This window comes from Mytilus trossulus, chromosome 3 (genome assembly GCF_036588685.1).
Source record: "Mytilus trossulus isolate FHL-02 chromosome 3, PNRI_Mtr1.1.1.hap1, whole genome shotgun sequence".
NCBI classification, from domain to species: Eukaryota; Metazoa; Mollusca; class Bivalvia; order Mytilida; family Mytilidae; genus Mytilus; species Mytilus trossulus.
This window is the reverse complement of record NC_086375.1, coordinates 25419402-25446335: the sequence shown is the minus strand read 5'-3', so window position 1 is coordinate 25446335 and position 26934 is coordinate 25419402. Positions and strand designations below refer to the sequence as shown.

Here is a 26934-nt window from a genome sequence, read left to right as displayed (position 1 = left end):
AAAAAAATATCAGTGTTCACAAGATCAATATAAGAGATTTTTGTCGTGTCTGATCTAGTCGACAATGTAAAAAGTAAAAACACAAAAATACTGAACTCAGAGGAAAATTCAAAAGGGAAAGTCATTAATCAAACGGCAAAATCAAAAGTCCAAACACATCAAACGAATGGATAACAACTGTCATATTCCTGACTTGGTACAGGCATTTTCTAATGTAGAAAATGGTGATTGAATCTGGTTTTATAGCTAGCTAAACCTCTCACTTGTATGACAGTCTTATCAAATTCCAAGCGAGTGTCCAATGTTGATGCATATAGACCTATAGAGTCTTTAGTTTCCTCTCAATATGGTGAGACTGTAAAATTTGAAATACCAAGTTAGTTTTATTCTACATTCTGTATTTCAACAACTTACATGCTAGTGCGTAAAGAAAGAAAAATAACACACTACAGATTATTGATAATAATGGTTATTCTGGCATATTTGTTTATGTCTGAAGACCAACTTTATATTAAAATTTTCCATTAAGATTTATATCATTAATATTTTTTGAGAACTTTAAATTATTGTCCCTCTCTCTATATGTTTGATAGTTTAAACAATATCAGAATACTTTCAATTCAATCCTGCACTCGAAGAGATTAAATAAGTTGTTTAACGAGTATTTAATACTGGATTATCTATATCGTTAATCCAACAACAAGTAAATATTATACAAGCGATACAATTAAATACCTATAAAATTTCATTTTAATGTTTGACAAATATTTGATTTTTAAGCAAACAAATCTTGTTCAATACCATCTTTTATTGTGTATATGAAGTGGATTGTCGTAATGGAGTGAATGTTAAACAGTCAGTTTTATCATGGAATCACTACAAGGTAATAGATTCATTTTTCCCCATTTCAGTCTATTATTGATTTTTCGGTTATCATCGAAACCAAACATTTGCAAAGTATTTCCTTAATAACTTTCAGAACAAGACTGATTTAACGACAATATTATCAATCTGATTTATGAATTTGTACCATTATTATTTTGAAGATTTAGTAGTATTGTATACAATTGCACTAATTTTAAACCGGATAAAGGAAATAATAAGACATATTGAATTGACAGGCTTACAGTAACTTATTACCAACAACATGTCCAACAATTCACAGACTGTTGAATACAAGTGCAATTCATCTCTATCATTCATTCACACGATAGATTTGATTTTGCAAGGGGAACTTATGGTGAAAATCAACCTAAATTTCTATAATATTCAATAGAAAAATAAAGTACGAGACGTAGGATAAATCCAAAGTCTACGTCGATGAGACTCCAGCAGACGTCACAAATACTAGATACACCTAAAAAGATAGACCTACAACAAGAAATGTATATATATCTTAAACATTTGTTATTTCGGAGTCTTTTATAGCTCACTATTGGTTTTGTTGATTATTGAAGGTCGCATGTGGCTTATAGTTGATAACTTAGATGTCAATTTGTCTCTGATTGAGAGTTTTCTCACTGGCAATCATACCACATCTTCATATTTTCATATGTATTAATGAACAATTCCTAGGACAAAGGAGTAGGTCCGGTAAGACCTCTTTTTGGTCCCAAATATAACAGTTTTACAAAAATTGTTAAAATGTAAACTTTTAGTTATTTATTGGACAGTTGAATACTTCTGCTTCATAAATATGGGCTGTTTTTGACAATACAATGCACATATATCGGGTTGTAGCACCATATAGTCATGCTAAATTACTGAAATCTTCAAAATTCTATCATTTTAGTTAAATTTTAGACGGTTTTCGTGTAAAACGAAAGGGGCCGTATTCGTGTTCATCCATAATATTGAAATTAAAGTTGTATTTTATGATAATACATAACATATATAAAGGTTGTGGATGAACACGGATGCGGCCACTTTCATTTTTGACAAAAAAACATCTGAAAAGTGACGTTTTTGGCATATTTGAGAAATTTTTCATATTTGAGCTTGAATCGGATCGTTTTTAAAGACTAAATCAGTTAAAATCTTGCACAGAAACTAATCGAATCAAGTAAAATAGACACTAAAGTGTTTAAAAAGTGGTCAAAATCTTTCGTCAGATGAAACTGAAATTTGAGGCCAAAATGAGTCCTTACCGGACCTACCCCTTTAAATCTTCACGAGTCTTTACACGTTTGGGGGAGGGGGGTTCGGCGGTTGAGCAATTTGAATGGGGACATATGGTTGGAACCCACCCTTTGAAAATTGGCGGATCCGCTCCTGTGCTCCTGTCTCAACTGATTTTTTTAAAAGTTTAAAGCAAACGGGGAATGTGTCCAAAGAGACAACAACACAACCAGAGAGAACAAAACAAACCAAGCCCGCATATGAGTCTTCTATACAGCGAGATATTCAGCTGGCCTCTAAATTGTATTGTATACTTGATCAGCAAAAAAGACGCAACTATTAACTTATAAGCTTACAAATTAATTCAAAATAAAAAAAGCAAGACTAACAAAGGCTAGAGTTTCTAGATTTAATAGGCTTCCAGTATGGCTAGCTCTTGATAATGATACGTTTATCCTGGAACTCACTAAATTTAAGAGAAAAAAAGTACTTCCAGCATTGAATGTATCTTTAGCAAATGTGAAAAAAAATCATTCATGTGATATAATGACACATAACCATATGTATGTGCCTGTCCCAAGTCAGGAGCCTGTAATTCAGTGGTTGTCGTTTGTTTATGTATTACATATTTGTTTTTAGTTCATTTTTTGTACATAAATTAGGCCATTAGTTTTTTCGTTTGAATTGTTTTATATTGCCATTTCGGGGACTTTTATAACTGACTATGCTATATGGGCTTTGCTTATTGTTGCAGGTCGTACGGTGACCTATAGCTATTAATTTCTGTGCTATTTGGTCTCTTGTGGAGAGTTGTCTCATTGCAATCATTCCACATCTTCTATTTTTATATATACATATTCGTCATATTCAAATTTTCCAATTCCTTTGAAGTATTAGACTAAGTGTTTAATTTAAAGTAGTTAAGATCAAATGGCACTACCGTGGAAATATGACAAAAGTAATTAACGAATGTCAGTTATCCAAATTTGCTAGATATGAAATTTCAAATCAAATATCTAAAAGTATTTTGCAAATTTTTCTATTGTCTTCATAAAAACTGTCGCTTAATTGATTTGCCTCTATCATATGACAAAAAAATTGACATTTACGTAACGTTAAATAAACCAATCCTTTTGACAGCCCAATATAACGATTTTTAATTATTATTCACCACAAATGGTAAGTGACAATAGGAAATTCCTTTTCCTCGCCTTGTTTCTTTATTATTGAATTTGTCGACAAAAGTGTTGTTACACTGTGTGATAAATGGATCATCTAACTTAATAGCCCGATCTTTATCTGTCGTAAGTTGACAAGTTTTTTATTCTGTAGGGAATATGTTGTTCAAGATTAGCTTTAAGTACTGTCATCTAGTGACTTTTGGGAACAGTTGTTGACATTACGACCAGAACTTTCCGTTAGTATACAGAATAATGACTGGCCACCTCGCAAATTAGTTTGTTATTCAATAAAAAGATAGATTTTCATTGACTAGAATACACCACAGCTGTTAAAATGAGGCTTTTCTTAGAGATAATTAATTGAACGCATCTTCATTCATACTTATTTAGGATTGTATTAATGCATTACGATATGATATATTTCTTGTTTTTGTTTTTGTTTATTAATAACATGTCCAACAATACCTAGACTGTTGAATGAAAGTGCAATTCGTCTCTATTATTCATTATCACGATTCGTGTTTTGAATGGGGAAATTCTGGTACAAGTCTACTTAGATTTCTATAATAACCAATCGGAATTCATAATTGAGATGAAGAGCAAACCTTATTTTAAAGCGTCGATGAGGCAGCAGCAGGCGCACAAATAGCAAATCAAAGATACACCTAGAAGGAAAAGTACATGTTTAACATTTGTCATTTCGGAGCCTTTCAAAACAAACTTTCACAATGTCACATTGTTATTGGATTTGAACCTTAGAATTGTCATGCAAATTCATTTTTTTTCAAATGTTATATATCAAAAAAAAAATTGAAATAGTACCATTTCGAGTTCAACATCCTCAACTTTCTTTTCAAAAGATTCCGAAAACCGGAAACAATGATACACGATTAGGAGCAGGGCTCATCTTGGTACCCTAACATTATATTATTCCAACATGGAAACTGAATTTCAAAAAGCAGGAAGAAGTGCAAACATATAAAACTGTTTTTGAAGGTCTTTGCGTCGGAACTAAACACATTTATTCTAAAAACAGTTGTTGGCATGACACGGGTTATGTTCTTCTCGTTTATGTTATGATGGTATGATACTAAACCCCTAACAGGAAGGATTGTGCCTGATGTTTATATGATGAAATCATAATCTTTCAGTCAGTTTAATTGAAGTCTGGAGCTGGCATGTCAGTTAACTGCTAGTAGTCTGTTGTTATTTATGTATTATTGTCATTTTGTTTATTTTCTTTGGTTACATCTTCTGACATCAGACTCGGACTTCTCTTGAACTGAATTTTAATGTGCGTAGTGTTATGCTTTTACTTTTCTACATTGGTTAGAGGTATAGTGGGAGGGTTGAGATCTCACAAACATGTTTAACCCCGCCGCATTTTTGCGCCTGTCCCAAGTCAGGAGCCTCTGGCCTTTGTTAGTCTTGTATTATTTAAATTTTAGTTTCTTGTGTACAATTTGGAAATTAGTATGGCGTTCATTATCACTGAACTAGAATATATTTGTTTAGGGGCCAGCTGAAGGACGCCTCCGGGTGCGGGAATTTCTCGCTACATTGAAGACCTGTTGGTGACTTTCTGCTGTTGTTTTTTTTATTTGGTCGGGTTGTTGTCTCTTTGACACATTCCCCATTTCCATTCTCAATTTTATATATACAAATTGGTTTTTTTTAACAGGGGTTTTATGATTTCTTTATATCAAAAGAATAGAAATCTTTTCTGAGATGGATGTTCTACCAACAACCAGATTTCCGGAAATTAACACGGTTCGATCAAAACAAAGTTCACCAGAAAATTGTATAGTAAAACTACCAAATGTTGAAGACAAAACAAACTATATTTCATCTGACGACGAACCTGTTTCGTCCCCGTGCTCACGTCCTCGACGACGCCGGAAAAAATCAAACTCTGGTACGTCGTCTGCAAGAAAATCAGCGCGTGCAGATAGCAGAAGTCAACATATACATGTATCACCATTATCAGAGCTGAAGCCTTTGAATTTGCTCGATAACACCCAAATAATCAGTGACGATTTGTATAACGAAAAGAAGGAAAGATTGATAAAATGTTCCAAACTAAAAGATGAATTAAGAGTATATTTTAACATTGATGCTAAACTGGGAATCATCAAGACAGAGGACAGTGAGGATGACGCATATGATACAGATTTAGATCAAGATAGAGGTATATTTGTTTTCTTTACCCCCCCCCTTTTTTTTTTAATGATTTTGAACTCATAAAACAGTTGGGGGCGATATTAAAAACCTGCTTAAATAACAAAAATCCAAAATTCCAAATAAATAGTCAGGATATGTCGGTTTCCAACTCCATTCACAGAAAAATACATGTTTTTTTCTCAATCAAAAATATTTATGTTTATCATACATTATTTCTATATATTTTTGCAGTTGGCTTAGAACTTATTGTGGACGAAAAAACTAAACAAATAAAAGATTTTGGTGAATTTCCTGAATACAAAAAGCGATGCCGGGATCTTAAAGTTGTTCCCAATACATTCCTAATTCGCCATGCTACCGAGGACAATTTCAAAATGAGGCACCGATACATGACGTCAAGTGATTGCAGAACTATTTCAAAGGAAGTGGAGGTATAAAAATTTCTTTACTTAAGTCAAATAGATTATGACAGCAGCACAGCCAGTGTAATATTCGTGCTATGTCATTGTTTTAACGAAGAGAACATTTAGCTTGTCAATAAAAAAGGAGAGGTTGAAATACGAAGTTCAACAAATGAAGACAACAAATTAAGAATGATGAAGTATACCATTGGTTAAGAAAACATGCAAGTAGTGGTTCACAAGCATTAGATAAAAAAGAGTTAAACATAGTGGCATATATATGCAATAGATCTGTGTCCTTGGTTACTTTTAAAATAACGGTTTGTCTATGTGTGTCTACATCAAATTGTAAATTATAGATCCTATAAAATTCTTACTTATCTATTGCATTTCGAAAAAAATGGGACTCTCGATCAAATTGTATTAAAAGAAAATGAACCAATTTCAAAAGTATAGGATATAATTGCTAAATTAGCGAAACAATAAAGAATAAAGAAGTACAAACATAACGATTTGTTTGTTTTCCTATTGTAATTGGTTTGACATATAGACATCAAAAAGGCATTCTCATTCTTCAAATTTGAAATTGTAATAAATGGAAGATTATTTTGTGGAAAAATGAATAACAATCAGACAATGTCTCGACGGCACAACTTTATAAAATCATCTAATCAAGTGTAGAATCTAAGGAAACATATTGCAGAACTTTGAAACATTGAATTTTAAATGTGTCTTTTCTTTTTTGCAGCATAATCTGGCTTTTCAAAGTATTGATTTAGAAGATAATGGAATAACTCACAAACATTTACAGACTATGGCAGACATGTTGCTAAAGAACAACAGCATTATTGAATTCGTATGTCATAAAGATTTTAACAAGTGTTTCATCTATAGCTTCTTTAGCAAATAATCCATTTCAAACGATGTATTTCATGAAATAAATCTACAAATTATCGTATAATGGAGCATTTACATTCTAGTATGCTGTAATGGATATTCCATCAAATGCTATAATCAAAGGCTTAAATTCTTTAAAAAAGATCCGAATACGAATGGTTCGCAATTCAATTATGATTTTTCTAAAGTATTCTAGGCTAAGTTTTCTGTGTTTAGTTCATGATCATATCTGGTGTATCCCTTCTTTCCCCTAAAAACATCATTTATAAAATGTATCCGTCAAACACGCTTTACAGAGTGTTGTGCTGTTGCATTTGTTTTTGCAAACCTGTATTTCATTAGGGAAGGATTGATTGAGCATAAACACTCGCGACTCTCTGTTTGTGACTTTCCAAAGTCAGGCGCCGATATATTTGATAGCATCATAGTATTTTGTTTCCTGGACTGTCGGTCCTCAAGAGTATTGTATACAGACTAAAAAACCAACCAATAGAAATGCTGCACGTATTTTTGTTCTCTGGGTACTTAGTAAATGGCTATGATCGACCGGCTTGGTTTTTGACTGGCTAAATTATCGTTATTTTTGTGTAAGACATGTCAGATCGTAAGAACTTTAAAAAATTTCATATTCTGTATTTTACTCATTTGTATTTTCGGATCTTCATAAGACAATTTCTAACTTTTTCCATTGCTTTGTATTGTTAGTGGAAAATGCTTAGGACAGAAACGCATGCGTTGTTGTTTATTTTTGTTTAAAAATATTTTTCAGAATATATCAAATAATCCTATTGGTCCAGAAGGTGCAAAAATTCTAAAATATATATTGGCTAATAATTATCACGTGGTGAAGGCTGACGTTTCAGGTATGTTGATCCTTCAGATATATATATCACTCAATCAATTTGGCGTAATCTAGCGTGGGTTTTACGACCATGTGATTGAAAGACATCCTTTTGAAGAAAAAAGATAAATAGTTATACTGCTTATTAATTATATTTTAAATATCCTTGCAATAACTTATTATAAGACTAAATCAAAGATTAACTGTAACGAAATCGAACATCATTCGGTAATAAATGTACTTGAGCCACGTCACTACCTTTATAAACAGTTAATGTAACAAGACGCATTGATGTTTTCTCGTGCAAGAAATACACTCGAACACAATATTTGTAACCAAGGTGTAAAAGTGCGGTCTTGGATTTTGGCTGTAATCGACAATTTACCTTCACTGTCAGTTCCAGTCATTCTAAGGTTAGGAAGTACGGTCTTTTGAATATTGCTGTATTCTACACAAACAAAGATTACTGGAATCACAAAACATTTTGGACAACACAATATTATCACATACATCCATGAACCATCACCTGACCTCTGCGAAAAAAAACCACACAACAACAAAAAACACACGTTAAAAGTACGTGTTTTGTCAATCAGCTTTTGTCATTTACACCTTTTAAAAATACAATGCGATGCTAACACTTTTTTTTTTAAATTTTCACGCCTTTATTAACATTGAACGTCATATTTCTTCATAATGACGTTTATATTTTCTGACGTCAGACACGCGAAGCAATGAATGTGTTTTTAATTTGATAGATGCTTTTGTGCTTTTTTGTAAAATTGTTTTAAGATTGAAACACAACCATGACTGCTGTACCCATATTTTGACTAATTTATTTATTATGTCTGTCACGCATCGTTGTAAATATAACGGAATTTGATGAAACTGTCGTACAAGTGAGAGCTAGGTTTAGCGCTATAAAAACAGGTTCAATCCACCATTTTCTGCATTTGAAAATGCCTGTACCAAGTCAGGAATGTGACAGTTGATGTGTTTTGTCATTTGATTTTGTCATGTGATTAGGGACATTCAGATTGAATTTTCCTCGGAGATCAGTATTTTTGTAATTTAACTTTTTAATTATATAATAATTGTAGATTGTGGTCTCGGAGAAAAGTCTGGTCCTTATCTAGCAGAGATCATTGAGGTAAAAGAATTACTTAACAATAAAAAGGACATTAACATCTTCTTTATACCTCATTGTTAATAGATTTTTCATTGGTTGGTAATCACGTTCTACCGACATAGTCTTATTTCATTCTAAATAATATAAATGTACCAATCAGTGTAAGTTCTTAACCCTTTCTATTTTTTCTCAAAGCTTTTATTCCTTGTGCGCTTCACTTAGATCGACTTACTTTAAATTGACCTAAACATGTTAGATATATGTTCTTTTTACAGAATAATGTTTTCCTCCGGGAGTTATATCTAAGACGCAATAACCTTGGTAATGCAGCTGCAAAGTATATTGGAGATGCTTTAGGTTAGATAATAACTATGTTATATTTTATAACAATACCAATTGTAATAAACTAGATGCACATTTTGAATGTTTTTCCAGTGATGATTAAGGTCAAAATACTTAATGAATTTTGGACTTACTTTTAGCATTAAAGAGTTGATATAACCAAAAAGAGTAGCAAATAAACTCATCATAGACACCAGGACTAAATTAAGTATATACGCCAGACGCGCGTTTCGTCTAAAAAAGGCTCATCAGTGACGCTCGAATCCAAAAAAGTTGACAAGGCCAAATAAAGTACGAAGTTGAAGAACATTGAGGACCAAAATTCCTAAAAAATTGCCAAATACAGCTAAGGTTAATTATGCCTGAGGTAGAAAAGCCTATATATATTTCAAAAAATTCAAAAATTTGCAAACAGTAAATTTATAAATATAACCATATCAATGACAATTCATGCCAGCACAAAACGTGTTGACTGCTTGGCTTGTGATACCCTCGGGAAATAAATCTTCACCAGCAGTGGCATCGACCCAGTGGTTGTAAATAAACTCCTCATAGATACCAGGACTAAATTTATAAACTCTGCATGATGAATCAGCTATGCATGAAGGAGATACATTCCTTTATAAATACAGGCAACAGTTAACCGCTGTTCGAAAGTCATAGAGGTAAATCTATTAAGAGAAAACAAATCCGGGTTACAAAATAAAACCGAGGGTTCAACTATAAGAGGAAAACAGGAAAACAAAGAAACAAAACAAACTCTGAAGTGCAACAAAAAAAGACAATGAAACAAATTCAGTACCGAACAATTAGATCGACAATGGCAGTTTTTAACAACTCTGCCTGGCTATACAGCCCTTGCATGCTATGAACTATATGATTACATCTATATACTATACCTTTTTAAAACGTTGAAGAATCGAAATAACAAAACGGAGGACTAAAGTGTTGCAAAAATTACGCACAAGGAATGAACTATGCACGAGGGAGATACATTCTTTAATTAAAAAAAAGATTTTCCAAAGTTTAACAACAGGAAATCCATTAAAAAATATCCACATTCCTATGCTAATACCGATGAATATAGCTACGTTCCGGGGACAATTAAAGGCAACAGAAGCATATCGCAGTTCAAAAGTTTTAAATGGATTGAGAAAAAAATTATTTCCGGGTTACAAACTAAAACCGAGGGAAACACATTAACTATAGGAGGAAAACAAACGAAATAACATTCTTCCGACAATGGTACAATCAATACCTTTCAGTACATGTTTTAAAAATGATAAAATATTCGACATTTGTTAGTTCACATTTACAATGTTAGTACGCATGCGATATTAATCGGATCATGCTGGATGACACGAACAGGTTATCACCTCTATGCACCCTACACGATACAACTCCATTGAAAATAAATTGTTATTAACTCATTTTTTACCATACTTATCTTTTAAAAAGTAAAATGAATGAATTAAGCAGTTCATGCAGTTAACTTCCTTTCTTTGGACTGACATATATTGATAAATAATGAGGACAGTCAAGAAATAAGATCTAGAATAAATATTCATATACAGAACGAAATAAAACATATAACCAATATTAAAACCTGCTTGACGAAGTGATTCATTTTATGATTGGATTGCTTGATTTTCAGGAAGCAATATCACTTTAGAATTGTTAGATATTAGTTGGAATCAAATTGGAAAACAGGGTGCAATTGCCTTAGCTGCTGGTTTAAAGGTACTATGCAATTTTGTAGTATTTTTATTTATATATATTTATAATAAAGATGTTTTCGTTATGTCGTCTTTATCATCAGAAGTCTTTCTAGAGTACAGTTGGTGTACTTTACATCAGTTAAAATGTATAATAACAAATCAATGACCGTGGTTGTCTATGATTATTTATGGTGTCTATCAAGGCTGCATTATATGTGTTGATCGCCTCATGTAATGATTTTAATCAAAATCTAGGAAATATCCATGAAATAGTTGAAGTATAGGAAAAAAGTCAAGTAAGCAGAAATGAAAATCTAAATCGCTTGGAGAATAGACTTTTTTATAGTTACACAAATTTAAAATTTACGGACATTACTTCGGCCGACAAAGTTGGAAAATAAACATCATCAATAGCACTCTTGTGAAATGTTACGTCACAAAATTTCTCTTTTAAACGAATAATGTAACTAGAAAATTATGATTGATGGCGTTCATGGACATCAATTTCTATCTTAAGACAAAACACAGCTGGAATTCCATTAATTGCGGCTTTATCGAAATAAACCGAACTTTAAGTCTGTTCCCAAAAACAAGGCATTAATATATTTATTTTGATTTATGATTAAGAAGACGAATTTCAACAAAGAATTTTGGAAAACATGATCGAGAATACAAAAGAGAAGGAACACAATCTTCATTTTCGGAGAATAAAACTTGTTTGAGTCCCAAAAATGACTAGGAACTAAGAATACAAGTTCTGTTTGTGTTTTACATAGTAATGTATGGTACCTCGAATTATTTATAACTTTTGAAAAGTACTTCGTGCCTCTTGAACCTCTAGATTATTATGAAGAACTTACCTTAGTTTTCCCCTTTTTGAACAGGTTCAAATTGGTTAATGTTTAGTTTTAGGTGTAATTTAAATGTAATTATAAAATAGAAGATGTGGTATGATTGTCAATGAAACAACTCTTCACAAGATACCAAATGACGTAGACGTTGCCAATAATAGACAACCATTCGGCTTCCAACAATGCTGATTTGTTCATTATTTCTATTGCATCTAGGTTAATACTCAGTTAGAAATATTAAATGTTGCTATGAACGGTTTTGGAGAAGATGGAGGAATAGCCTTATTTGAAGCATTAAAGAACCAAGATTCGCTTGAGGAGCTGGACATAACTGCCAATAGGTTAACAGACAAAGTAGCCAGAGTAATATCAACAATAATACCATATAATCGTCATTTGAAGACACTCAAGGTACATTATCGCCATTTAAAAAAAATAATGCATTCTGGGTAATACCTTGAATTCGTTGTGTTTATTTACGGCATCCTAAAATAATTGATAAAAAACAATGGCAAACCGTATAAGTTAACTTGAGGTTGCAAGTCTTCTTTATTGTTTAATATTTAAGTCCGATTTTCTCTTTTTAAAATCTAGTGTGTCCAAATGCTCTATTCTTCATATTTAGTACTCCATAATTCCTTTTTCATTGTTTTCAGTTTATTCTCCTATGTATGTTTTTATAAGTATACTCTAGTCTATTACCCCATCAAGACAATAAACAAAATAAACTCATTATCCTACAGATTCTGAAACGTTGATTTATCAAGCCTTTTCAATTAAATTTTCATTTAGATTGTTGACATGTCTTACATTTAAGCAGAAAGACATTTTCTATATTTTACTCAACAAATCTAAAAAGATCCATTTATCAAATTGTTAGGTTTCTATTATCTTTTTAAGCTTGTGACAAACACATCACACATTTTGATTTCAACTTTCGCAGCATTTGTACTATTTTCGTTAAAAAGAAATGATCTCTTATTGCTTTTTTTTTTTATTATTTCATGGATAAAAAAATCTGACTAAAATATTAAACTTTATTAGTTCGTGATTAACCTGGTATGACTTAAAAGTGTAAACAGGAAGAGAAAAAGCTTATTGTTTCCTTTTTTTTTTAAATTTCAAACTGAATATGATGGAACGGACATTAAAAGTAAATGACAATCATTTAAAGTTACGAGAATATTAAATGAAATCATGAGTGTCTGTACTTATAGATCATTAAGAATTTTTTTCTATATTGTTCAATCTTGTAAGTCCATGTTTCTCTTATAAGTGTGGTTTGTCCATAACTCTTTATTCTTCATATTTTAGTACCCCATAATTCCCTTTTCAGATTTTCGAGTCCATTCGTCTATATGTGTTTTTATAAGTATGCGTTAGTCTGCTACCCCTTTAAGACCCTCATCAAATAAAGCAACAATCCTTTAGATTTTTATCGGTTTTTTTATTCATTTATATTGTTGACGTCTTCAAAAAGCATAAATACATTTTCTATATTTTACTCAACTCAACAAATCTAAAAAGATTCATTTATCATACTGTTAGGTTTCTGTTATCTTTTTAAGCTTGTGACAAACACATTTTGTTATAATTTTCGCAGCACTTGTAGTGTTTTCATTAAAAAGAAATTATTTCTTATTGCTTTTTATCATTTCATGGATAAAATAAATCTTACTAAAATATTTAACTTTATTAGTTCGTGATTAACCTGATCTAGTGTTACTTAAAAGTGTAACCAGGAAGAAAAAAAGCTTATTGTTTCATGTTTTTTTTATTATTCAAAACTGAAATTGATGGAACGGACATTAAAAGTAAATGACAATCATTTATAGTTACGAGAAAATTAAATGAAATCATGAGTGTCTGTACTTATAGATTATTAAGAAAATCATCTTTTCTATATTGTTCAATCTTGCAAGTCCATTTTTCTCTTATAAATCTGTTTCGTTCATAACTCTTTATTCTTCATATTTTAGTACCCCATAATTTCCATTTCAATTTTTCGAGTCCATTCGTCTATGTGTGTTTTTATAGGTAAACGTTAGTCTGCTACCCCTTCAAGACCCTATCAAATAAAGCAACAATCTTTTAGATTTTTAATCGTTATTTTTTCATTTATATTGTTGTCGTCTTCAAAAAGCATAGATACATTTTCTATATTTTCCTCAGCTCAACAAATCTGAAAAGATCCATTTTTCAAATTGTTAGGTTTCTGTTATCTTTTTAAGCTGGTGACAAACACATCACACTATTTGTTTTCCATTTCCGCAGCACTCGTAGTGTTTTCATTAAAAAGAAATGATCTCTGATTTCAATTTTTCTTATCATTTCAAGGATGAAGAAACCTGACTAGAATATTTAACTTTATAAGTTCATGATTAACCTGATCTAGTGTTACTTAAAAGTGTAACCAGGAAGAAAAAAAGCTTATTATTTCATGTTTTTTTAAATGTCAAGATGCTAAGAAATGAAAATGATGGAACTGACATCAAAAGGAAATGACAATCATTTATAGGCTTTATAGTTATGAGAAAGTGAAATAAAATCATAAGTGTCTGTACTTCTAGATTATTAAGAAAATTATGTAACCTTTAAAGCTTTTGACGTCTAAATCTTCATGAATAATATCTTCTTGAGGATAAGATGAGATTACATAACAAGTTAAACTTACTTAATTTTCCAAAGGAAAATAGTAAAAGCTAAGGAAAATGATTGATCTATCACTAACCATCTACTATAACGTTAAAGGGACATTACTCTTCCATAATGACTGACGGTTTATTTGCTCTTTAATGTTCTGCAGGTTAAACGATGTGGTAAAATGCAGTCAAGAAATGATTGATCATTTTCTCGGAAGTAATTTGTACTCTAATTTCCTTGATTTAGAGACATTAAATTGAAAATTAGCTCAACTTCTGAGAAACTGTGCGCGACTTCATTTTTTTTATGGAAACACATTATTATTTGCTTGTTGATTTGTTCATTGTGTAATGTCACGTATGGATACTGTGGATTTATTATTATTCGTGGGTTTCACAGTACAAGTGAACCACGAATTCAAATATCCAACGAATAACAATGTGATTGCAGAGATTGGTAAAACCACGAAATCAAATATCTACGGAAATGCAAGTTTTCCTCAATCCACGAAAATAAAAGAATTCACGATATTCATTTCAAATGCCTGCAAATGTGAAAGAAAATTTATATATTTTATTAACAGAATACTTTTGTTTTTTTTTAGATTTCATACAACCATATATCTTCAGTTGGTGCTCTTACGTTGTTGAAACCATACTCTTCTCGCATGAAAAAGAGACTTGCGACTGTTGAACTTCAGGTGATATGAAGATTTTATAGCTAAGTAACTAAATAGTACATGTAACTAAATAGTACATGGACAATATCTGTAAAATGGGGCAGATGTAAAATTTACATCGAAAAAAAATAATTTATGATTTTTTGTGCGTTTTGCACCAATCTTAACATTATTTGCTATATCGTGGCGTCCAGTCGATTTGTGAAGCAAGCCGCAGTGCTTGGAGAGAACCACCGTCATTCGGTAAAAAGCTGATAAATATAGTCAACTAAGATTGGCACCAAATCACATATATATATTATCAGAATCATCTCAGCTGTAATATTATCATGGGCAGATGGTAAAGTATATTAAAAATCATGAAAAGGTTATAAATAACGATAAATGATCTGTCATTTGATTCTGTTATAATTCTAGTATAGAATGTCATAGAATTATGCATAATCATTGGTTTTATAAACATATTTATATGTTTTACATTTCTGTTATTAATGCGTATTGAAATAAAAATAATTAATAACCTTAGAATATTATCTTTGATAAAGAATGTATCGAGTATCAAAGATGACACACGACTGTATCACGTAACAAAGATGACACACGACTTTATGTGACCTTGTTAGGAAATACGAAACCTGTAAAACCCATGTTTATAAGATCCTACGCTTTCATTAAATAACAATGATTTGTACTTTCAAGCAGCATCGTTGATTTGTACTTTCATGCAGCAACATCTCTGATTTACGTGTATAAAACTTTGTTTAATGATATTGAATATGATGTCGAGATAATAGATGTTTTGATAGCATAAAGGGACAATAAATTTCCCTTGACTGTGTTTACTCATAGGGTCAACATACGCATATATGTAGATTAAAAGTCATCGAAATAAGGATATTATTTTTAAAACAAATCTTAACAATAAAGTGTGTGTGTTTGCTCGTTAATGTTCAACCGGTTTAATTAAACGTTTTTTAAACAATGGTTTGTATATCCATGTGACGACATAAGCATATATGTAAATAAAATCATCATAGATACCAGGACTAAATTTAGTATATACGCCAGACGCGCGTTTCGTCTACAAAAGACTCATCAGTGACGCTCGAATCCAAAAAAGTTTAAAATGCCAAATAAAGTACGAAGTTGAAGAGCATTGAGAACCAACAAAATTCCTAAAAGTTTTGCCAAATACAGCTAAGCTAATCTAAGGTAAATGATTAGTCATCGAAATGAAAATATTATTTTAAAAAAGAACGGCTTGTTAAAACAATGAATTGTATATCCATGTGTCAACATCTCCTTTAAAGTCATGCTAAAATGTGTTTCAGGGAATTGACGTTGATGCCGAGCTGATAGATGCCGTTAACACATTACAGAATAAACGTGGCATGACGGTACTAATATCACGACCTCCATCACGTCGAGAGAAAACTAGTGATCAGTTGACCTACAGTTTAATAAAGATAGTTGAACTAATGAAAGACTTTGAAGTAGACGTCTATGACTTGTTTCCAGGTTATGAAAAAGAAAGAGAAGAAATGATTACCACTGACGAAATCATAGCAGCAATGAAGGTAGAAATCTCAACGTTATCTAACATCGAATTACTTTTTAAAGCAAAACGATGAATAGAGATACATGATTGAATCAATACTTAAATACAACAGTTCTTGTCCATTCGTTTTTGATGCGTTTTGTTTTTTGATTTTGCCATGTGATTATGGACTTTCCAAATTGATTTTCCTCTGAGTTCAGTATTTTTGTGATTTTACTTTATACAACGTTCGTAGTTGTAAACATTGAGCCGTTCTTCACAATAAAAAATAAATTTTAATCTGAAATGGTCATTTTCATTTAAACCAATCTTTTAACATTACAATTGTTTAAATAATAATTAAATTAATTGAATGATTCTGTTAGTAGTTCGTACCATCGTTAACTTGTTATTTTAAAGGGTTGTAAAAGCGTTGATATATTCATACAAAATTAGCTTTGGTCAACGCTTTTACATCCCAATTAAATTAAACAAAAATAAACATTTAAGTCTAAAAGAAATGTTCACATGTTCAACAAAATTTCGGGTCTGTTTACTGCAGTAATTTTGTTGTTTATTAATATTCTTGAATTATATTCCTCAAAGATCCGTCTAGCTATTATCCAGAACTTCGATATATATTTATAAAGAAATAGAAATATACTTTAAGGTGAACAAACGATGCTGTAGTGACTGCGAACAAAATATCAAACATAACTGGAGCAATAGCTTTAAACACATCTGAAAATTGCACAGATTCTTTAGAACTCAAGATGAAAATGACATGTCAGTCTCAAATTCATATCTGGACAGAAGTTTTGATTGGTACATTATTTAATTATGAAATATTTTTGTTTGGTCAATAAATCTGAAGATGTGTAAAAAAAAGTTTTCTACTTTCATTTGAAAATAGAAATGCATGCAATCTTCCTTCAATCGATCAAATAATTTAATAAACGTAGAACAAAACAAACCAAAAGCAATAATAATAAAATTCTTGAAAAGCATAAAATAAAAATTATTAGGTGTGTAATCATATTCAAATGGTATGAATATAGATGTGAAAAGTAACATTACAAAAATACTGAACTCCGACGAAAATTCATAACAGAAAGTCCTAACTCATGCAATGATATTGAAGGTATGGCTAATACAAATGATTTCTAGTTATGACCTACAAACTGGTTTTTGCCAAGTCATTCTATGATTTGTCCTTGATTTAAAGAGTTGAGAAAACGCATTTTTTCCAGATCAGCGATATCGTTTTATTCTCTATCTGACATTATATTAACTACATAAGCTTCAATATGATAAACAAAAATTCATAGAATCATTAATAATTTTAATTAATGTGAACGATTAACCTTTATTCAGATTAATTCTACTTTTTACAGTTTAATCAAAATATCTCTTGTAGTAAATTTCAGTTAGAAAAAAGGGAAAATACTTGTCTATGAACTGCTAAAGAGAGATAAGCCAAAGATTTAAGAATAATGGGGAAAATCTCCAAAGTAATTATGGTCACAAATTTATTTTTCAAGTGGGATACAATTGATGTTTTTTAGGAATGTGAACGGATTCCAGAAAAAAAGAAGATCCAAAGTGTAAAACGGCTGATAAGAGATACCAGAAACAGGAATTTCCAGTTAAAGTACGTATCTAGAGGAACTTTAAAATGATAACTGATCATTGGATTTCCAGATATATATTCTGCAAATCTACAAACCTGGCTGGTATTTAGACGAATTATATATGTATACATGTAACTTAAGGTACATGTTTCAATCGTTAGTCAGCACCTCAGCAGGTGGGATACTTGATTGTCCAACGTTTGGAGTGATACTTGTAAAAATTCATAATTAGCATTGCCATTAAAGCGGGAGGTTTGGCATGCCACAAAACAAGGTTCAACCCACCAATTTTTTTAATAAAATGCCCTGTACCGAGTCAGGAAAATGGTCATTGTTACATTATAGTTCGTTTCTGTGTGTGTTACATTTCGGTGTTGTGTCTCTATTGTGTCGTAGTTTTCTTATATTTGATTCTTCCCCCTCAGTTTTAGTTTGTAACCTAGATTTTTTTTTCCTCTATCGATTTATGAATTTTGAACAGCGGTATACTACTTTTGCCTTTATTTATGCATTTTTATATGAGAAGGTAGTTTGAATACAAGATACATCATAAAAATGAAAAAATTGACATGGTTTTTTTTTAAACACTGAAATAGTTGCGGGACGCAGGCAAGGTGCGCGAATGATATATGGTACAAGAATTTTCCGAAGTTTGTTGTTCGCAATGCTATTTTATTTTTTCTATCTTCGATGAATTTATCTTTGTTTCAATTATTCTTATTTGAACTTTACACATTTTTGATTTAATTTTAACATCATAAAAGCACAAAAGTTACACTAGACAAAGATATTCTGAAATATTCAAACTTAAGATCTAAAAAAAAGCCTTATACCTATGTTATGACGGTGTTTGTTTTGCTATAAAATACAAATATTGATAAGGTTACCTTACTATTTCAGAGAATTTGCTGTTCTTTACACACAAGTAAATCGAGGAAGTGATCCAAGTATAGAAGAACCATTAAGGAGTGTATTTGCAGGTCGTAAAAGGGCACTAACTCCTGCATCGGTTCAAAAGAAAAAAGAGGAAACGAAATCATCGGGTGTTAGATTTTTCTGAATACTTTTAAAAACTAGCCATCTGTATTAGACCGTTTCTATTATTGTTATTTATATATATGTCACGTCTTTTTAACTGACTCTGCAGCTGAAGTTACGTTTGAATAAAATGACCATACATGGTTAATCAACCATTTGTATTTTTAAGTTTCATATTCATGTTAAGCAAGTTGTTTCCATTTTTCTGTTCGTTCATCCATTCGTCCGCATTTTACCCTAAATTTCTCCTTTAGGTGTCATACCACCAATTACTCCCACAAATTTAGAACGTATGTGAAAGTAGGCCTACTCGGACAAAAAATAGTGCATTTGATGTCATTGTTTACTTAAACTAACCAACAAATTGGCAGAAATGAAACTTTTGGTGAAAGAGAAATATGTTAAGACCATTTTGAGCTAAAATTTACTTGTTTATGAGTTTGCATTCAAAATTGAGGATTAATGCACTCCATAGTATACTAATTTAAGATTTCCAGAAAACCAGGGGTTATTTTTAGCGGTACCTCTTTTCGGAAGACCTTTTCTATTTTATATGATTTTAAACACCTGTTGAAAATTGGCATGTAGAAAGCTGATACATGTGTGATTCAGGATATACCTGGTTTCTATGAAGTTAAACTTAAGGTAAAATATTTAGAAAGCTATGAAAATTGTAAAATTTGGTTGAACAGATAGGGACTTTTAATTGGTGGTATGACACCTACACGAGTAACTTCATTTCAATCAAAGATCAAGAAAATCTTAAGTACAAATGGATGCTATGACTCTAACAACCCTTTGGGGGTTTAGATAGCAAAATATTTACTTTGTCATTATACAAAAGATGGAACGTATCATCAACACCTTCTGTCATGACATAGTATGCAAGAGCAGGACATTGGTGTTAAACTGTAGAACAGATCGTGCTTTCAAGCTACATAAAATTGTAGCAATTCAAAATCTGACATATATTAGAAGATATGGTATGAGTGCTAATGAGACAACTCTCCATCCAAGTTACAATTTGTAAAAGAGAAACCTTTATGGGTCAATTCACGGTTTTCAAAATGTTTGATTTAGTTTTAGGTTCAATAAATTGGAAAACTAGCTGCCATATATTTCTACTGTTTAGTAAAGGTGAGGTGAATGATACCAAAGGGACATTAAAACTCATCAATAGAATGTAAACTGACAACGCCATGTCTAAAAACGAAAAAGACCATCACACGAACAAAAATAAACTAAACACAACTTCGAAAACTTAAAACTGAGCAGAAATTAGCCAGTCTGATAAAAAAAAATAACCTTTGGCATTTTCTAGCTTCCGCTTACATTTTGACCTTTCCAATAAACCAACACCGTTGTAAATTCAGAATGAATGTGCCACATTCTATTTGTGTTTTCTTTTTCTCAAAATTACTTCAGATATATACTAGACCAAATTCGAGTTATATCTTTTTTTGGTATTTTAACAAAACTTGACATGCATGACAACTCACGTCTTCAAAACAGCGTGATCGGTAAAAAATATATAAAATATCAAAATTCTGGTAAAAAAACAAAAAGAGAAAAACATGACTTTTAAACAGATATTTTTTCTTGCATTGTCAATCAAGTTATGATTTTCTATTTATTGAAAATACATATAAAATTGACACAATGCACGAATCATTTATTATAAGAAATTGACACACTTTTAAAGTTTATATCTAGACAAAATAGTTCTGTAAGTATTCATACACACTTTCTGAAGCGTCATATATATGTATTGTGACTGGGGAATCTGATCATTCGCAATGTATTCGATCCACCTGTCTTACTTTTTGTATCTTGACATACATTACTTACATGGTGTACTTTGGAACCACTTAAATCATTTCTTGTTGTAATTGGTTTTGGAAGGCGGCTTCCTTATGTAGTAATTGCGCCTTAAACTCGTATAACATAAATATCATGTATATATAATACTTTCAGTCTTTAATTTTTTTTTAGTATTACGTTTTGGCGAGTAATTATATGAAACTTTGACGAACATGGTTGAATGAATTACTAGGAAATATATATTTTGAGAGACAAAAAAAAAAACACATATCAGAATTAAGCTACATGTACTATGAAAATGAAAAAAAAAACAAGAGTAAATGAAAGTCCCTAATGAAATGTATATTAATAATTGATAAATCATTTCTTCATCTAAATTACTATTGGTGTCAGTCCCTGTCAAATAAACACACTACAATGAACATTTGTATATGCTACTTTTCTTAAACTTTTAATCTAAATTTAATGACATTTTCCAATTGATTAACTATATATTCCTTTACTTAGTTGCCTTTTCCCTAATTTTGAACCGAATTTTCTTTCAGTTTCCGTACGGAAATGATTAACTACCTTTTTATGTGAGGCATCTATTATAGATAATTTACCCACTACTTTTCGGTGGACACAACTCTTCTATAGCAACTTATGTATTTGTATGGATATTTATATTCTGATATACATGTATGTACCATAATAATGCATCTTCTATTACGTTTATGATCCATTAGTTCTTGGATTTTCCCTTTGCAAATCATGGTTTTGTTTTTTCTGAAAAATAGTATACACGTTATGAATTCGTAAACTTACCTTCGTAGAACTTTAAAAATGTATTTTAGACAATTAATTTTTTCCTGATTCATCTCAAAAGTTATTTGAATTTGCACTGTTTGGTAATAACCGAAGATACTATATGCCTTGCTCGAAGGACGATCATTTGGCTTTGCAAGAAGTCTAATTATACACAGCGACGTTTAAATAGAATTTAAACCCTAACATTTTATACCAATATATGGTATGTAGAGAGAGTGTAAGCTATATGCACGTAAAACAAATTTGGCTTTTTAAAGTGGTTAAACGTGGTATTCCGAGGTCCAGTCCAATATGCCGCCTTTCCCAAGTGGCTTTCTTGTTCTGCTTCCATGTCAGCTTCATCGTCATCAAATCGTTATTAAAGGCGGATCCAGGATTTTCAAAAAAGGGTATTCGGGGATTTAGGTGTGAGTGTGATGGTCTGATGATATTCATGAGTTTCTATTTGCATCGCTCTGGAAGTCGAAAAAGCTGATAAGTATTAAAAACAAATAAGATGTGGTATGATTGCCAATCAGACAACTCTTCAGAAGAAATCAAATGACACAGAAACTGACAACTATAGGTCACAGTATAGCCTTCATTAATAAGCAATGCCCATACAATACTGTACCACTCAATGGTCCTCAATTATTTAAGCACAAAGGAGAAGGTGCGGTAAAAAACCTTTTTTGGCCCCAAAACATAGCAGTTTTACAAAATTGTTAAAATGTAAACTTTTAGCTATTTATTGGAAAGAAGAATACTTCCGCTACATAACTATGAACTGTTTTTTGAAAATACAATGCACATATATTTATATATTTATATATTTGTATCATTAAGTCATTCGAAATAACTGAAATCCTCACAATTTTAGCATTTGGGTTACTTTTTAGACGGTTTCCGTCTTAAATGGAAGTGGCCGCAATCGTGTTAATTCTTAATATATTTAAATGTTGTATTTGATGATAATACATAAAATATATAAAGGTTGAGAGTGAACACGGATGTGACCACTTTCATTTTTGACAAAAACAATCTGAAATTGCCATAGTATGGCATATTTGATAGATTTTTCATATCTAAGCTTGAATTTGAGCGTCTGAAATGACTGAATCAGTTCAAATCTTTCACAGAAACTCATTGAATCGACTGAAGTAGACACTTAAGTGGTCAAATAATTTCCCAAATCTTTTATCAGATGAACCTGAAATTTGAGTCCAAAATCGGTCCTTACCCGGACCTACTCCTTTTAAAGATATCATATTTTTTAAAGTATGCAGTTGTGCTGAAATAAATTAAGTTACAAGATTTCACAGGAAATTATCGGATACCTATAAAGCAAAGGATTACAAATGTGTGAATATTTTTTTTCTCTTTAAACACGTCCCTTTTATTTATTACTTATGTATAAATGACGCATGCCGTCTAGCAACACCTAGTCTTTTCAAGACATCTCAAGACACATGGGATACTTTTTTTTATTAGACAGGCACGAAAATGAGTTCCAACATTGCGAAATGCATAGACTTGCCAGTTTGCGAGAAAGAATTAAATGAAAGTTTCTTGGCAAAACTAAAATTAAGCAAATAAAGTTCAAACAAAAATGTATATACTAAGTTGATAGAAATCTATTGCTAATTGAAATACTAGTAGCAGCCAACTGTAACATCATTTATCTACTTACACATGTTTCACATGACATGTGTAATATGTGTAAGTAGAGAATCTATTGGTTGTCAGGACAAAAAAAACAACAAAAAAACAAATCATATTTATTTAGTATGTTCTGTCTAATGTGTAAACGGTGAGAAATTACATACTTTTCTTGGCAAAAAGTTGTGTATCATACATTAATTGTAATTATGATTCAACACATTTTTTATAGAACTTACTGATGACTGCGAAAGCTCATTAGATTAACTGTCACACTATTCGGATGTTTAAGTGAAGTTTGCGAGTTAGTGGCTCGGTTTACACACCAATTACTTCCAAAAATAAATGTGTTTATCTTTTTTAACTCTCAATCCATTTTTAGCTCACCTGGCCCGAAGGGCCAAGTGAGCTTTTCTCATCACTTGGCGTCCGTCGTCCGTCGTCGTCCGTCGTCGTCCGTCGTCGTTAACTTTTACAAAAATCTTCTCCTCTGAAACTACTGGGCCAAATCAAACCAAACTTGGCCACAATCATCATTGGGGTATCTAGTTTAAAAAATGTGTGGCGTGACCCGGTCAACCAACCAAGATGGCCGCCACGGCTAAAAATAGAACATAGGGGTAAAATGCAGTTTTTGGCTTAAAACTCAAAAACAAAAGCATTTAGAGCAAATCTGACATGGGGGTAAAAATGTTTATCAGGTCAAGATCTATCTGCCCTGAAATTTTCAGATGAATCGGTCAATCGGTTGTTGGGTTGCTGCCCCTGAATTGGTAATTTTGAAGAAATTTTGCTGTTTTTGGTTATTATCTTGAATATTATTATAGTTAGAGATAAACTGTAAACAGCAATAATGTTCAGCAAAGTAAGATCTACAAATAAGTCAACATGACCAAAATGGTCAGTTGATCCGTTTAGGAGTTATTGCCCTTTATAGTCAATTTTTAACCATTTTTCGTTAATTAAAGTAATCTTTTACAAAAATCTTCTCCTCTGAAACTACTTGGCCAAATTAATCCAAACTTGGCCACAATCATCTTTGGGGTATCTAGTTTAAAAAATGTGTGGCGTGACCTGGTCAACCAACCAAGATGGCCGCCACGGCTAAAAATTGAACAAAGGGGTAAAATGCAGTTTTTGGCTTATAACTCAAAAACCAAAGCATTTTGAGGAAATCTGACATGGGATAAAAATGTTTATCAGGTCAAGATCTATCTGCCCTAAAATTTTCAGATGAATCGGTCAATCGGTTGTTGGGTTGCTGCCCCTGAATTGGTAATTTTGAGGAAATTTTGCTGTTTTTGGTTATTATCTTGAATATTATTATAGATAGAGATAAACTGTAAACAGCAATAATGTTCAGCAATGTAAGATCTACAAATAAGTCAACATGACCAAAATGGTCAGTTGACCCGTTTAGGAGTTATTGCCCTTTATAGTCAATTTTTAACCATTTTTCGTAAATTAAAGTAATCTTTTACAAAAATCTTCTCCTCTGAAACTACTTGGCCAAATTAATCCAAACTTGGCCACAATCATCTTTGGGGTATCTAGTTTAAAAAATGTGTGGCGTGACCTGGTCAACCAACCAAGATGGCCGCCACCGCTAAAAATAGAACATAGGGGTAAAATGCAGTTTTTGGCTTATAACTCAAAAACCAAAGCATTTTGAGGAAATCTGACATGTGATAAAAATGTTTATCAGGTCAAGAACTATCTGCCCTGAAATTTTGAGATGAATCGGTCAATCGGTTGTTGGGTTGCTGCCCCTGAATTGGTAATTTTGAGGAAATTTTGCTGTTTTTGGTTATTATCTTGAATATTATTATAGATAGAGATAAATTGTAAACAGCAATAATGTTCAGCAAAGTAAGATCTACAAATAAGTCAACATGACCAAAATGGTCAGTTGACCCCTTTAGGAGTTATTGCCCTTTATAGTCAATCTTTAACCATTTTTCATAAATCTAGGTAATCTTTTACAAAATCTCCACTGAAACTACTAGGCCACAATCATCTTTGGGGTATCTAGTTTGAAAAATGTGTCCGATGACCTGGCCATTCAACCAAGATGGCCGCCACGGCTAAAAATAGAACATAGGGGTAAAATGCAGTTTTTTGCTTATAACTATGAAACCAAAGCATCTAGAGCAAATCTGACAAGAAGTTAAATTGTTAATCAAGTCAATATCTATCTGCCCTGAATTTTTCAGATGAATTGGACAACTGGTTGTTGGGTTGCTGCCCTCCAATTGGTAATTTTTAAAGAAATTTTGCCGTTTTTGGTTATCTTGAATACTATTATAGATAGCGATAAACTGTAAACAGCAATAATGTTCAGCAAAGTAAGATCTACAAATAAGTCAACATGACCTAAATGGTCAATTGACCCCTTAAGGAGTTATTGCCCTTTATAGTCAATTTTTAACAATTTTCATTAATTTGGTAAATTTATGTAAATTTTTACCAAATATAGTTCTCTGTTACTAATGGGCAAAGTTCATGATAGATATAATTGTAAGAAGCAAAATCGTTCAGTAAAGTAAGAACTTCAAACACATCACCATCACCAAAATACAATTTTGTCATGAATCCATTTGTGTCCTTTGTTTAATATGCACATAGACCAAGGTGAGCGACACAGGCTCTTTAGAGCCTCTAGTTTTTTGTTTATTTTGTTTTGCTATTTCAAAGTCCTTGGAGCCAAATGCATCCTTTCAAGTGTTGCGCGCATGCATATATCACAGATAAATTTACATAGGTTTTATTTTGTCTGTTTACGCTGTACTATATTGAGAGTGTACTGCTTGATATTTTAGTCTTTATATTTTTTTTATTAATTTGTTTTTGGCTTTGAACTAGCATTCAGTAACAGGGAGTACTCATTACTTTTTGTCTTGAGTCTTTTCAGTGTAAGTTGCTTTTTGGGTCCTTTGCGTCTATCGAGCAGTCAAGCCGTTTTCAACTGATTTGTATAGTCTGTTCTTGTTTTGTGCTGTTACATCACTTTCGAAAATATGTTTAACATGGCCGCATTCTGTATTTGTCTGTGCAAAGTTAAGAGCCTGCAAATCAGTGGTAGTCGTATCTTGCGATTTATTATATTTGTTTATTTTTTTGTTTATTTTTTTTAACATAAAGCCGGCATTCCGTTAGTTTTCTCGTTTTAATTGCTTTTAAAAGAGGGACGAAAGATACCAAAGGGACAGTCAAACTCGTAAATCTAAAACAAACTGACAATAGATTTAATCTATGTTACAGCATCAGTATTATTATAGTTTTATTATAGGTTACGAAATTCAATGTAGTTTAGGCATATGGTCTGACCAATCACATTTAGTAATTTAAGATATTAACATCACATCAAAAATATCTTGCAACAGGTCCCCTATGTGTTCCAAAATGAATCTTATCACGTGACAAGCGTTCTTTAAAATTGTATCCTCTATCAATATTGCCGCAGTGAGCCGTTATGTTA

At 31.7% G+C, this 26934-nt stretch overlaps 1 protein-coding gene across 1 annotated transcript; it reads left to right on the top strand.

Moving 5' to 3' along the window:
- The first annotated feature begins 677 nt into the window (after nucleotides 1-677).
- LOC134710921 (leucine-rich repeat-containing protein 74B-like) lies at nucleotides 678-19285 on the top strand. The gene is made up of 13 exons (XM_063571336.1): nucleotides 678-883; nucleotides 4981-5487; nucleotides 5712-5911; nucleotides 6630-6737; nucleotides 7548-7641; nucleotides 8720-8769; nucleotides 9024-9105; nucleotides 10745-10830; nucleotides 11876-12070; nucleotides 14907-15002; nucleotides 16313-16558; nucleotides 18084-18169; nucleotides 19050-19285. The coding sequence occupies exons 2-13, from the start codon at nucleotides 5028-5030 to the stop codon at nucleotides 19207-19209; spliced, it is 1863 nt and encodes a 620-aa protein (XP_063427406.1). The 5' UTR covers nucleotides 678-883; nucleotides 4981-5027; the 3' UTR covers nucleotides 19210-19285.
- Nucleotides 19286-26934: the final 7649 nt, after the last annotated feature.